Genomic DNA, 14,608 nt, shown 5'->3' on the forward strand with positions numbered 1-14,608 from the left:
CATAATATTATGATTTGAAGCTAATATTACAGTATGTTATACTATATACAGTCTACGCTTAGTACAGGGATGGTAGCACTGAGCAGTGTTCAGTAAGGGGCTGGGCTGGCTTACCTTGGGTCTGGCGCAGGGGTACTGGAAGAGGTGCACTTTGCAGAAGTCATCAGCCAGAGCGATCACCTTCCTGTTGTGGGATCTGATCAGGGCGTTGATGTCTGTGCCATCAGAACCCTCAGGCCACACTCCTGGAAGACACAAATACACACATATTGGTGGTTTTGCCCCACTATCACAGATTAAATATGGAGACTGAGCAGTGAACCTGTGTGTGCTTTCCATATGTGCGCGTACATGAAGTCATGTCAAAAGCATACCACCAGGGGGCAAACCAACACTATAAGAGAGACTTCATACACCTCTCCATGCACACTAACATGCTCAATACACTCCCTATCCTACTTTCCCTCTCTCACGGGTCTGTACAAAAACATATGCATGCACATACAGAAATAGGGATCACTTCACACACATATGCAATCTCTATTCTCAGGGGTCCTATCAGTTACAGCCAGTGGCGTCAGTTCAGCTAAACCTAGGGTATGGCAAAGTGGGGTGTGTGGAAATACCCCACCCCCCAAAGCAGGTGGAGAGAAACGCTGTTCACACTTCCCAATCCAAAACCAAGATAAAAAGAAAGATGAAGGTAGAAAAAAATTGCTCACAATAACTTTGCAGACAATAATGACTTTACAGACATCAATTCATTATTATTGGACAAAAATAAGTGATAAATGTACAGTATACTCAAAATGTGTTGCAAGTAAGAAAAAGCTATAATTTATTAAACTAACGGGATATGTATGTGTGAGATATTCAGTAATTATACACTACCGGTCAAAAGTTTTGGAACACCTACTCCTTCAAGGGTTTTTCTTTATTTTTACATTTAAAAAGTAGAATAATAGTGAAGACATATGGAATCATCCAGTAACCAAAAGTGTTAATCAAATCAAAATATATTTTATATTTGAGATTCTTCAAATAGCCACTCTTTGCCATAATGACAGCTTTTCACACTCTTGGCATTCTCTCAACCAGCTTCATCTGCAATGTTTTCTAACAGTGTTGAAGGAGTTCCCACATATGCTGAGCACTTGTTGTCTGATTTTCCTTCACTCTGCGGTCCGACTCATCCCAAAACATCTCAATTTGGTTGAGGTTGGGGGATTGTGGAGGCTAGGTCATCTGATGCAGCACTCCATCACTCTAATTATTGGTAAAATAGCCATTACACAGCCTGGAGGTGTGTTGGGTCATTGTCCAGTTGAAAAACAAGTGATAGTCCCACTAAGCTCAAACCAGATGGGATGGTGTATCGCTGCAGAATGCTTCGGTAGCCATGCTGGTTAAGTGTGCCTTGATTTCTAAATAAATCACAGACAGTGTCATCAGCAAAGCACCCCCACACCACAACATCTCCTCCATGCTTTACAGTGGGAAATACACATGCAGAGATCATCCGTTCACCCACACCGCATTGACTGACCTTCATGTCACTGTCTTTTCTCTTTGCTTATTTGAGCTGTTCTTGCCATAATATGGACTTGTTTTTTTTTTACCAAATAGGGCTATCTTCTGTATACCATCGCTACCTTGTCACAACACAACTGATTGGCTCAAATGCATTAAGGAAAGAAATTCCACAAATTAACTTTTAACAAGGCACACTTGTTAACTGAAATGCATTCCAGGTGTCTACCTCATGAAGCTGGTTGAGAGAATGCCAAGAGTGTGCAAAGCTGTCATCAAGGCAAAGGGAGGCTATTTGAAGAATCTCAAATATTAAATATATTTGGATTTCTTTAACACTTTTTTTGGTTACTACATGATTCCATATCTGTTATTTAATTTCTACAATGTAGAAAATAGTCAAAAGAAAAACTCTTGAATGAGTAGGTGTTCTAAAACTTTTGACCGGTAGTGTATATGGGGATTTTAATACGGTGACGGAACCTAATGATCGAGTATCAGACAATTTAAATATTAACTGGAACAGTCTCTTGAACAAAACTTTTTATGAAGTGATATCTGATTAATTATACGGTGGTGAACCTGACCCGTGCAGAAACAAAACACTGTATTAAAAAAAATATACTCTGTGCACAACTGTCAGAAAGAGTGCGTACTGTAGTAAAGTGGATTTGTTTTGTCAAAAGTAAATTGTGTCCTATGCCTAATTGTCATGAAGAGAGTTTAGAACCCCTTTCAGTGAAACACTACAGAACTAAAGAAATATCGGGATGTCCTGTCTTCAGAAAGTATTCACACCCCTTTACTTTTTCCACTTGTGTTAAAGTGGGATGACATTTTTTTTTGTCAACGATCTACACAAAATACTTTCTAATGCCAAATTGGAAGAAAAATTTGAACATTTGTAAAAGTAAGTAAGTATATAAATAAAACACTAAAATATCTTGATTAGATAAGTATTCAACCCCCTGAGTCAATACATGTTAGAATGGCCTTTAGCAGCAATTACAGCTGTGAGTCTTTCTGGGTAAGTCTCTATGAGCTTTGCACACCTGGATTAAAAAATATTGGCGCATTTTTTTTTTTTTTAACTCTTCAAGCGCTGTCAAGCTGGTTGTTGAGCATTGCTAAATAGCCATTTCCAATTTGTCATAGATTGAAGCCAATTTAAGTCAAAACTGTAAGTGGGCCACTCAGGAACATTCAATGTCGTTTTGGTAAGCAACTCCAGTGTAAATTTGGCCTTGTGTTTTAGGCTATTGTCCTGCTGAAAGGTGAATTTGTCTCCCAGTGTCTATTGGAAAGCAGTCTGAACTAGGTTTTCCTCTAGGATTTTACCTGTGCTTAGCTCTATTTTGCTAGTTTTTTTATCCTTAAAAAAACTCCCTAGGTCTTGCAGATGAAAGCATACCCATAACATGATGCAGCCACCACCATGATTGAAAATATGAAGAGTGATACTCAGTGATGTGCTGGATTTGCCCCAAATTTAACACTTTGTATTCAGGACATAAAGGTTATATATTTGCCACATTCTTTGCAGTTTTATTTTTGTGCCTTATTGTAAACATTTTTTATTATGTACAGGCTTTTTTCTTTTCCACTCTGTCAATTAGGTTAGTATTGTGGAGTAAATGCAATGTTGTTGTATATCTTCTATCACAGCCATCAAACTGTTTTGAAGTCACCATTAACCCCATGGTGAAATTCCTGAGCAGTTTCCTTCCTTTCTGGCAACTGAGTTAGGAAGGAAGCCTGTATCCTTTCAGTGACTGGGTGTATTGATACACTATCCAAAGTGTAATTAATAAATTCACAATGCTCAAAAGGGATATTCAATGTCTGCTTTTTACCCATCTACCAATAGGTGCCCTTCTTTGCGGGGCATTGGAAAACCTCCCTGGTCTTTGCGCTTGAATCTGTGTTTCAAATTCACTGCTCAACTGAAGGACCTTACAGATAATTGTACACTATATATACACGTGTATGTGAACACTCCTTCAAATTAGTGTGTCAGCCATATATTACTGACAGGCTATTTCCGCCACATGTTGCTGACAGGTGTATAAAATTGAGCACACAGCCATGCAATTTCCAAAGACAAACAATGGCGGTAGAATGGTCTTACTGAAGAGCTCAGTAACTTTCAACGTGGCACCATTTAGGATGCCACCTTTCCAACAACTCCGTTCATCACATTTCTGCCCTGCTAGAGCTGCTCCGGGCAACTAAGTGCTGTTATTGTGAAGTGGAAACGTCTAGGAGCAACAACGGCTCAGCCGTGAAGTGGTAGGCCACACAAGCTCACAGAACGTGACCGCCGAAGCGCATAGCACATACAAATTGTCTGTCCTCGGTTGCAACACTCACTACCGAGTTCCAAACTGACTCTTGACGAAACGTCAGCACAAGAACTGTCTGTCTGGAGCGTCATGAAATGGGTTTCCATGGCTGAGCAGCCACACACAAGCCTAAGATCACCATGAGCAATGTCAATCGTTAGTTGGAGTGGTGTAAAGCTTGCCATCACTGGACTCTGGGGCAGTGGAAACGCGTTCTCTGGAGTGATGAATCACGCTTCACCATTTGACAGTCCAACGGAAGAATCTGGGTTTGGCCGATGCCAGGAGAATGCTACCTGCCCCAATGCATAGTGCCAACTGTAATGTTTGGTGGATGAGGAATAATGTTCTGGGGCTGTTTTTCATGGTTCGGGCTAGGCACCTTAGTTCCAGTGAAGGGAAATCTTTACGCTACAGCATACAATTACATCCTAGACAATTCTGTGCTTCCAACTTTGTGGCAACAGTTTGGGGAAGACCCTTTCCTGTTTCAGCATAACAATGCCCCTATGCACAGAGCGAGGTCCATACAGAAATGGTTTGTCGAGATCGGTGTAGAACCCCATCAAAAACCTATGGGATGAATTGGAACGCGAGCCAGGCCTAATTGCACAACATCAGTGCCCGACCTCACTAACGCTTTTTGGCTGAATGGAAGAAAGTCTCCACAACAATGTTCCAACAATTTTTTTCTCCAGAGGACACTATTAAATCTATAAATATTGGTTATGTAATTATGAACTCAAATGTATTGATGTGCAAGTTGATTTGTATTCATGTAAATTATTTATAAAATGGGAAAAAAATTCAATAAAGATTATAATATATATTTTTTTAAGCAAAGTGGGTTCTGTAGGAATACTCCCACCACCAACCCCGTCATTTTAGTAAATTAAGCTAATAACTAAAAACTCTAAAATGCTATTTGGAGAACAAAAATTACCCCAGCCATTAATTATGGCTACTATGGTTATAATGGTTATAATTATGGTTATAATGTCTGTGGGACGGCATGTACAATGTCAACCACAACTCAACCTCATAAATGTAGTAATTTACTTGTGGAACATCCCATACAGTGCAACATGAAAACATATGCATAATACACGCCATCAGGTCACAACAAAGCCGACTTCAAATGCCGACATCAATGTAAAAGTAACCGGAGCATAAAACAGCTGACCGCGAATGCAAACTTTGCCAGATAAATCCTACATATGCATTGAAATAAAAAGGCATACGTCAAAGGACTTACTTAGGATTACAATCGACAAGGACGCATGAAGACAAAACAAAATTGACCAAAGAATGGACAGCGCCTCGGTACAACACGTAGGCATAGCGGAGCACCGTGGCATGGTGCTGAATGGACAGCGCCTCGGTACAACACGTAGGCATAGCGGAGCACCGTGGCATGGTGCTGAATGGACAGCGCCCCGGTACAACACGTAGGCATAGTGGAGCACCGTGGCATGGTGCTGAATGGATAGCGCCTCTGTCTAGTAGCCAGCTAGAATTATTCCGTTTGTGGGCAGTTAGATATTTTTGGGCACAGTTAGGAAGCCTACAATGCTTATATGAAGCTCATAACTGGCACTCAGATCTTTAGAAATGGAAGGATCAATTCTGTGCCATTTAAGATTAGGGAGAACAAATGTTTTTTTTCATGAACATGGCCTTATTTCTTTACAGAATATTGTATGACTGTCATTCATATTCCTTTCACCCGCATCAATGTTACATCGATAGGTTTAAGCCATTACATGATACTCGACTTTTCCACTATACCCATCATGAGGTTGCTACAACCTAGCCTACAAATGAAAGTTTACAACGTAGGTGCTGCACAGGTTGAGAGACATTTTTTGTAATCAAGCTGACAAACAGTGACGCATTCAATAGCGCCATTCAATATATTGACAGGTTTAGGCTACTACATGACATTCAAATTGTCCTTATACCCATCATGATGAATAGCCTATGAATGAAAGTTTACAACGTAGGTGCACAGATCTAAATAAAACATTTTGTAATCAAGGTGACAGACATTGACAGATTCAATACCACCTTGCAAACTCTTGCCTGCATTTAGCTGATCTAGGGTGGAATCATTAGTCCAAACAGTTGCAAACAAGAGTTTCTATTGGACAAATTCAGATATGTTTGTCCCCGTTTAGTTTTGTTAGCATCCATTTAAGAAACGTTTTAACAGAATCAGCTGAATAAATACACCCTTGATCACCCCCAAACACAGTTAACTTACACAGCAACCACATACAAACAGCATGATCACTTTGCTCGTTGTTAAATTCCTTCTCACATCTATGCTCTATTCTGTGACCAAGTAAAAAAAAACTTTCCAAGCCAAACCTTCATATCATAACTGCTACATACAGCCTACATAGTTGTCACCATATTAGCTAACATCATAGTCAACATGGCTACCAGAACTAACGCGTTAGTAAACCCACTACAATCATGCAGTAGTGTACAGCAAGCAGTTTAGCATTTACACCGACGGGCCCGGTGACAACAAATTAATAAAACCGAAAGCTTACCTTGACTTGGAAGTGTTCCAGTGTTGGATAGCCATAGCCAGCTAGCTAACATAGCATCCCTCTCTGTTTGAGCCAGGTGTTTGAGTAGGCTAAAATCGCTAGCAGCATTCGCTAGCTAGCTGCAATATGTAACTTTTTATGTGATATAACCAAATTCACATATAAATATATGTTGTGTGTGCAAGTCTAAATTGAGGTAGATCTGTTCTATCTGCGCTATTTCTATGCTTCCCGTTCTTATGTTTCATTTTTTGCGTCTATTACTTTCAGTTTTGTACACCGTCTTCAAACAGCTGAAAATTAAATATTTTTGGTTATGGAAAATATATTTCACAGCGGTTTAGATGGTACAATGACTACACTATACTGGCTTGTTTTGTCACAAACTGAAATTAAGCGAACTATTAGAATTTTAGCAAGAAGGAAATGGCAGAGTGATTTCTACATAGTGCATCTAAGTGAACGTTCTTAAAAAATAAAATGAAATATAGCTAGCTCTCACTCCCTCTCTTGCTTCTCCTTCATTTAAGAAATTAATTTGCTCAAAACTGTTCAACTATTGTCTTTCTCTCTGAGTTAACTAATCACCAGATTTTATGCACTGCAGTGCTAGCTAGCTGTAGCTTATGTTTTCAGTACTAGATTCATTGTCTGATCCTTTGATTGGGTGGACAAGATGTCAGTTAATGCTGCAAGAGCTCTGATAGGTTGGAGGATGTCCTCCAGAAGTTGTTATAATTCCTGTGTTAGTCTACGAAAGGGGGTGAGAAACATAAGCCTCCTAGATTTTGTATTGATGTCAATGTACCCAGACGAGGACGGAAACTAGCTGTCCTCCGGCTACAGCATGGTACTGCTAAAGCTACTGAAGACCTTCATTACAACAGTGTGTTTTAATCAGTTATTTGGTGATGTGAATATATCTAGTATAGTTTGATCTAAAAAGGATAACTTTAATATTTTACTATTTTTATGAAATTCATTGAGGAGAATGGTCCTCCCCTTCCTCTGAGGGGCCTCCACTGGATCAATTGTAAATTGGCACTCCACATGAAAAAGGTTGCCGACCCCCTGCTATAGGCTATTTAAAGCCACCTTTGTTGAATGGCGCATACAGTGTATTATGACAGTGTCATCGTCTCGTGCCCTTCCCACCACCCTTGTCTCGTTGCGATGCATTCAGAGATGTTCCTCATAATGTGTGTGCCCAGCTCATTTTCGCATTTGCCTTTCTGCATTATTCGCCAGTATTGAAACATTGTATCCACAAGGTGGCTCTGAGAATATTGAAACATTGCATTAACGAACGATGCGACTCGTAGACGATTGATATTGCAACATAGTAGCCAGCTTGTCTTTGTCTGATTATTGTGTTGCCTACGCAGCAGTTGCACCATTTGGGTGCCTGTAAATTTTTTTAAAAAACAGCCCTTTATCCACACTATAGCCAAATAACTTAGCAACATTTAATGATGTTTGGCCAGCAAGATTGACCTCTTAGAATATTACAGCGGAGGAAGGTAGGCTACGGGTAGGGATTAGGGATGCAGGCAGAGAATGATGAAGTAGGCCTAGAGCAAGAAGCTAAAAAAAAGTAACTAAGTAATCATTCATTATTTGCATTATCTCAATTATTATTCTGTCACTGCATTAAAATGCACATTTGCTATAGCCTACAATTGTTATTGGCTTTGAAGCCAAAAACAGGACTTGTAAAGAGCAAGTTGTTCAGTTGTGTTTATTTTCATACCAATAAGCCTACATGAAACCAAAATTGCACTAGCCTACTGGGCGAATTAATGAAAATAACAATTAGACATTCCCAACCTATATTTCAATAGTAATAAAACAGCTTTTGGTTTCGAATGGTCAGCAAAAAGGAGGGCTCCCCACCTCCCACCTCCTAATTCAATTAACCCCTGGCTATCAGATTACAACAAGGCGTGTTGCCTACTTTAATTTTGGGGCCTAATCATTACACCTCTGGTTGCAGCCTCAGACAATCTACTGGCTGAGAACTGTGAAATCTGAAAGTCAAGAGTTAACTATATATCTAGCTTCATAAAGAACTGAAATATGTGGAGTGGGGGGCTAATGTGGGGCTATTATTATTAGTCCCTCCGATAGAGAGAAAGAAAAAACGAGAGGGGGGGGGGGTTAGTGAGTGAGTGAGTCAGTGAGTGAGGGAGAGAGAGAGAGAGAGAGAGTGAGGAGAGAGAGAGAGAGAGAACGAGATAGACAGTGAAAAAGTGATGGACAGAGGAGACAAAAAAAAAAGAGGGAGAGAAATAAAGAACGAGAGATCGAGAGAGATACCACATAACACACCATGCTGCAGTGGAACAAAACCAGTAGTGAAAGCACCTCAGGGACAATTCTGGTAGCAGAACCAGAGTTGGATTGGAAGGACATTAAATTCCTGTTATTCAAACTAGAGCTCTCGATTTCCTTTCACTGCTACAAACGTGGGTAGGACATCTAAAACAAAATGGAATAAGAAAGAGTAGAGAAAGAGAGGATGAATGAAGGAAGAGAAAATAAAACGGGGGCAATAGGCAGAACGTCTAAGAGTGCGTGCGACAAGTCGCTGATGTGCAAACTCCCAAACCCACACTCGGTTCAGTAGTAGGACTCATAGAAACACAAATTGCAGCCACACAAAACCACAGAAGCTTATAAACCCACATCAGCGAAAATAAAAAAAACACACAAACACAGACACAGAAATCTAGCATGGCACAGCCAAGAACAGTGACAACGTGTTTGAGGATGAATCACGCCGAAAAGAAGAACCAATCCCACCATATCCATATAACCCAGGTACTGACCGAAGACATGGTAGCCCAGCACACAGGTGTAGGTGGCCCAGTCAATGTCCTTACACTCGGAGCGGTTACGGATGTACTTGCAGCCATTTGGAATGTCCCCTGCAAAGAGGATAGAACCAAGTCAGGGCATAGTTGAAGGGGATACTACACAACAAAAGTGTAATGCAAAAGGTATGACTTTCATGAGCTATACTGTACGTTGGTTAAGCCCGATTATTTTGGGGGGGATAGAAATTCCTTCATGGATCAGTAACATAGCATGAGGTTCCATCAACGAAGCTGTAGTCTCACTTAAGCATGACAAATCATTCGAAGGTGTGTCTACTCACAGTAGAGGATCTCATAGTCTCCTGAGTTGGACATGATGAACTTGTTGTCGGGGGACCAGTCAAGATGTGTGATGTAGCTGGAATGTCCCTGTTAACCACAGAGTGAGAAAGTTTGATAAATGATTTAGAGAGCTGAAACAGTTAAATGGTCTATTTGCTGGTTGTTGTATTTTACCCCCTTTATCGCCCCAATTTCGTGACATCCAATTGCGACCCAATTTCAAACTTGTCTCATCACTGCAACTCCCCAACAGGCTCGAGAGGCGAAGGTCGAGTCACGCGTCCTCCAAAACATGACCCGCCTAACCGCGCTCCTTAACACCTGCCCGCTTAACCCGGAAGCCAGCCGCACCAATGTGTCGGAGGAAACACTGTTCAACTGACGACCGAAGTCAGCCTGCAGGCGCCCGACCCGCCACAAGGAGTCACTAGAGCACAATGAGTCAAGTAAAGCCCCCCCGGCCAAACCCTCCCCTAACCTGGACGAAGCTGGGCCAATTATGCGCCAACCCTGTCACGGCCAGTTGTGACACAGCCTGGGATCGAACCCAGGTCTGTAGTGACGCCTCAAGCACAGCAATGTAGTGACCGCTGCGCCACTCGGGAGGCCCTAGTTAATGGTATTTTAATGGAGCTAGGGACATATACAGCATGTATAGTACAGCTAACTTAGTTTTGCACATCATTTCATGTGAGATTTTGGCCTTTATAAAAGTTCACTATCTAGGGAGCGAACTCCAGTCTTCCACCTCAGCCCATAGGAGGAGACACTTTGTGTGTGTGTGTGTGTGTGTGTGTGTGTACATGTCTGTCTGTCCTCCCCCTCACTCAGGGTCAGGGAGGGAATCTCTGTTAGCCTATCTTGGCACTTGGTTTGATTTCCTTCAAGTCTGCAGGCTTCCCTCCAACACAAAGACCCATACACACATGCAATCATACACATGCATGCAAACGCGCACACTTTTACACACAGGAATGTCACTGACATCCTGCCAAGCTAGACACTCCACAGCTGCTGACCTCACTTTCTCACACAAACATATACACATCTGAATTCCATACTGAACGGCACACACACAAAGTTGACGTATTTCTCGGTTGATGCATTTCCCTATTTATACGCAGAACCCTGTAGTTATTTATTTGAAGAACAGGACATACATATTTATGTGTCACTAAAAATCCCCATAAACAGTTATACACAGAAAGTACAAAACATTAGGACCAGGTGAATCGAGGTGAAAGCTATGATCCCTTATTGATGTCACTTGTTAAATCCACTTCAAATCAGTGTAGATGAAGGGGAGGAGACAGGTTAAAGGAAGATTTTCAAGCCATCAGACAATTGAGACATGGATTGTGTATGTGTGCCATTCAGAGGGTGAATGGGCAAGACAAAATATTTAAGTGCCTTTGAACGTGACAGCTATGCACTTAGTCTGTGATCTGGTATAAAATAAACCCGCACAAAGCACTATACCACACGCACTGCTTTGGCTGCAAGGCTATGTACGGTAGGTTGCCTGGAGGCTTAACCTTGGACCAAGACCATAGTGGTCAAGCAGCAGAAGCAATGACCGTGACCACAACCCGAGCCGCATGGTCCTGACCATTGGCAATCCATCACACAGACGACCAGTAGCCCACAGGGATGGAGGGAAGAGCGAGAGAGGTGTGTGAAAAGAGACGACATGAATGAGAGGGACACGAAAGAAAGGGAGAAGAGGAAAAACAAGGGAGAAAGAAAAAGGCAGGACCAATGCGTGCGAGACAGAGCGACGTACATACGGAGTGAGAGAGAGTGAGAGGGAGTGAGAGGAGAGAGAACACGGGATATAAAAGAGAAATAGAGACAGCAGACTGAGCAGCAGCCAAGCGGAGGCCAGAGAAGGTTTAAAACAACAGTGGAGTGATTCACACTGGCCCTGTGCGGTTCTGACCACTGTAGCGTAGACTAGGGCTGGGCAGTATACAGTATTTTATGATATACCGGTATTGACCGGTTTGGGTTTTTACTTTACCTTCTATACCGGTATTTGAATGTTTGGTTTGTTAAATGTGATACGTCATGTGTAATGTCAATTTTTTTAGAATAGTTTACTTCGCTACTTGAGTCATCTCTCTCCGCTCTCTGTGCCACCTTCCACACAGACCTAGCACGCCCCCTGTCACAACCATGAGACACTTGCGTTCAGTCTGCATGGTCAATGCAGCACATGCAACAATGTTGCATGTTGCTTCTTAATATAAATCCACTAGCGTTTTATATTAGTTTGTGTTTCTACATCTGCAAACAGCTAGTTTGTCTTTTCTTAGAAAGTTGCCCTAAATCTTGTGACACTAATTGCTAGCCACTAATGCTAAATCTAGCTAGCAAATACATTTACTGAGTAATAAATGTTGCAAAGCAAGAATATGTTAGCTACATGAAGTAGCTAGAGAAAAAACACAATGTAGTCAAAGCTTATAGGGTCCCCTAGGAAACACTTATCACCACTTTGGTTCCTACCCTGTCACAATAACTCCTCCCTGGCATTTTAATTCGTTGTCATCTCAAACACTGTATTCAAAGTTCCCACTATTATATTCTAACTATAGAATTAGAAGAGTCATTATATTTCCATGATTCCAACAGTTTTGCTCTAATTCGCAAGTCAAATCTCAATTGCAACATTTGGTTAAAAATAAGTCTGAGATTATTTGCCCATATCGTGCAGCCCTACGTGGCAGTGTGGAAATTATCACAATTGAGCAGTGGTGTAAAGTACTTAAGTAAAAATACTTTCACGTACTACTTAAGTCGTTTTTTTTGGTATCAGTACTTTGCTATTTCTTTTTTTGACAACTTTTACTTCACTACATTCCTAAAGACAATACTGTACTTTTTACTCCATACATTTTCCCTGACACCTGCTGGTCATGATCTGTATACCTTCACCTCTACCCTGCTGGATTTAAACCCATCACTATACGTATATACAGGTAACTGCCAAAATAAAGGAAACACCAACATAAAGAGTCTTAGTAGGATGTTGGGCCAATACGAGCCAGAACAGCTTCAATGTACCTTGGCATAGATTCTACAAGTGTCTGGAACTCTATTGGAGGGATGAGACACCATTCTCCATGAGAAATTCTATAATTGTGTGTTTTGTAGATGGTGGTGGAAAACACTGTCTCAGGCGCCACTACAGAATCTCCCATAATTGGGTTGAGATCTGGTGACTGAGACGGCCATGGCATATGGTTTACATCATTGTCATGCTCATCATACCACTCAGTGAACACTCTGGATGTGGATGGGGGCATTGCCATGGTAGCTAAAATAATGGCATGCCCAGCATTTTTATATATGACTCTAAGCATGATGGGATGTTAATTGCTTAATTAACTCAGGAACCACACTTGTGTGGAAGCACCTGCGTTCAATATACTTTGTATCCCTCATTTACTTAAGTGTTTCCATTATTTTGGCAGTTACCCAACAGTCCCCATCTGAACTGACTTTTTTTTCTCTCTCACGCTCGGTCTCCCGTTGCTTCGTGAAAGCACTGATCCTTTCCATCTCTCCAGCTGCAGGGAGACGTCACTCCCTAGGGCCCCCCACACACACACACACACTAATCACTTCAAACTAATGGTCATGTACTCACAATGCACTTCCCGTATCTTGTGTACTTGCGCCCTTTGTCCGACACGGTGTAGAGGTAAATGAAGTTGTCATGTGATCCCACTGCCAGCAGGGTGCCATCTGAAAGATGGAACAGGATTGTGGGTCAATTATCCACCATGTTTCATTCTCCTCCCTAACCGTTTATTGGTTTAACAATTCTCCCATCAAAATCCAAGTCTACGGTTAGGGTGCAAGACCAGCTCCACCCACCTACGGAGAAGCGTATGACTGACAGCTGCTCATTGCCGTCTGTATGAATGGCCACCAGGTCTCTGGTCTCCGCATCCAGAGCGTACCACCTGGGACACGGGAGGGGGGGGGGGGGGGGGGGGGGAGAGAACATCACAGAGAATTTAGAAGAATGGACTATTCCCATGCAGGCGTAAGCGATAAGAGATGGGATTAATAGCCCATGATGGGCTTCAGAGTTCGAGATAGGGTTAAGCTGAACTTACTTTCCTGAGTGAGTACCGATGGCCACAACAGCACCACTAGGGTGGAAGTCTGCACAGTGGCCATGCTCCTGAGAGAAAGAAACAGCAAGAGGGAAGGGAGAGATGCAATTCAAACATACATAAGTCATTTTGTGTAAGGCCTGAATCCTAACTTGGGATGTGTTTGCATGCCTTGATCTCAATAAAGAAAACTTGCAGCAACACTTCAATTACGTCTGTGAATAAAAATTCAAATTAAAAGGGCAGTGAATGAGCGTGTATTCTTAATCTGCAGTATAGAATAGTTCCGAAAGGGAGGTATTAGTTCTTACATCCAGCAGCCTGGTCCATTCCAAGCAGTGGTCCACAGAATTCCACAGGCACACTTGCCTGTCCTGGGCACAGGTGAGGAACAGGTCCTTGAAGGGGTGAGAGGCCAGCCCCCACAGCTCGTCTGTGTGACCCTAGGGGCGATAGGTCAGAGGTTGGAAAATAATGAGGATGTGTAGGCACTTTGTCCAACGTGGCTCCACACTTGAGCAGTTAACACGACTTGCAGAGTAGTTGACACATACTCTGTCTATTCTGTATGTCGCCCGTGTTACTGTATGTGAGAATCAAAATCCACAGTATCATGTTCCAACCAACTAAGCCAATGGAAACACACCACCACTAACACTCTAATGACCTCCTTCACACGGGAGTAGCGTGCCTCAAAGAGGTGGCAGACGAGGGGAGAAGGGGGTGGGCTCAGTTGGGTGCCCTCAAAAGAGGGGATAAATATCTCTGCCAGCCTGTTTATACAGAGTTCAAATCACTGGAAAATGTATGCCGAGTTTTACCACGCAGCTCTCTGGAAAATAGCATCGCTCTGCTCCATCGCTCTGCTCTTCCTCACAGAGAAGAAACGATTG

At 42.0% G+C, this 14,608-nt stretch overlaps 1 protein-coding gene across 4 annotated transcripts in view; it reads right to left on the minus strand.

The window, feature by feature from the left end:
- Window positions 1–14,608, minus strand: part of LOC139570760 (echinoderm microtubule-associated protein-like 4) — a 90,046-nt gene that overhangs the window by 4,783 nt on the left and 70,655 nt on the right. For all 4 annotated transcript variants that reach the window (XM_071392909.1, XM_071392910.1, XM_071392908.1 and 1 more), the window contains 7 exons: window positions 14,027–14,158; window positions 13,716–13,783; window positions 13,471–13,559; window positions 13,241–13,338; window positions 9,588–9,675; window positions 9,259–9,357; window positions 115–245 (listed from right to left, as the gene is read on the minus strand). In XM_071392909.1, the coding sequence (XP_071249010.1) occupies window positions 115–245; window positions 9,259–9,357; window positions 9,588–9,675; window positions 13,241–13,338; window positions 13,471–13,559; window positions 13,716–13,783; window positions 14,027–14,158 (705 nt within the window). The remainder of the gene's footprint in view (window positions 1–114; window positions 246–9,258; window positions 9,358–9,587; window positions 9,676–13,240; window positions 13,339–13,470; window positions 13,560–13,715; window positions 13,784–14,026; window positions 14,159–14,608) is intronic.

This window comes from Salvelinus alpinus, chromosome 3 (assembly GCF_045679555.1).
Source record: "Salvelinus alpinus chromosome 3, SLU_Salpinus.1, whole genome shotgun sequence".
NCBI classification, from domain to species: Eukaryota; Metazoa; Chordata; class Actinopteri; order Salmoniformes; family Salmonidae; genus Salvelinus; species Salvelinus alpinus.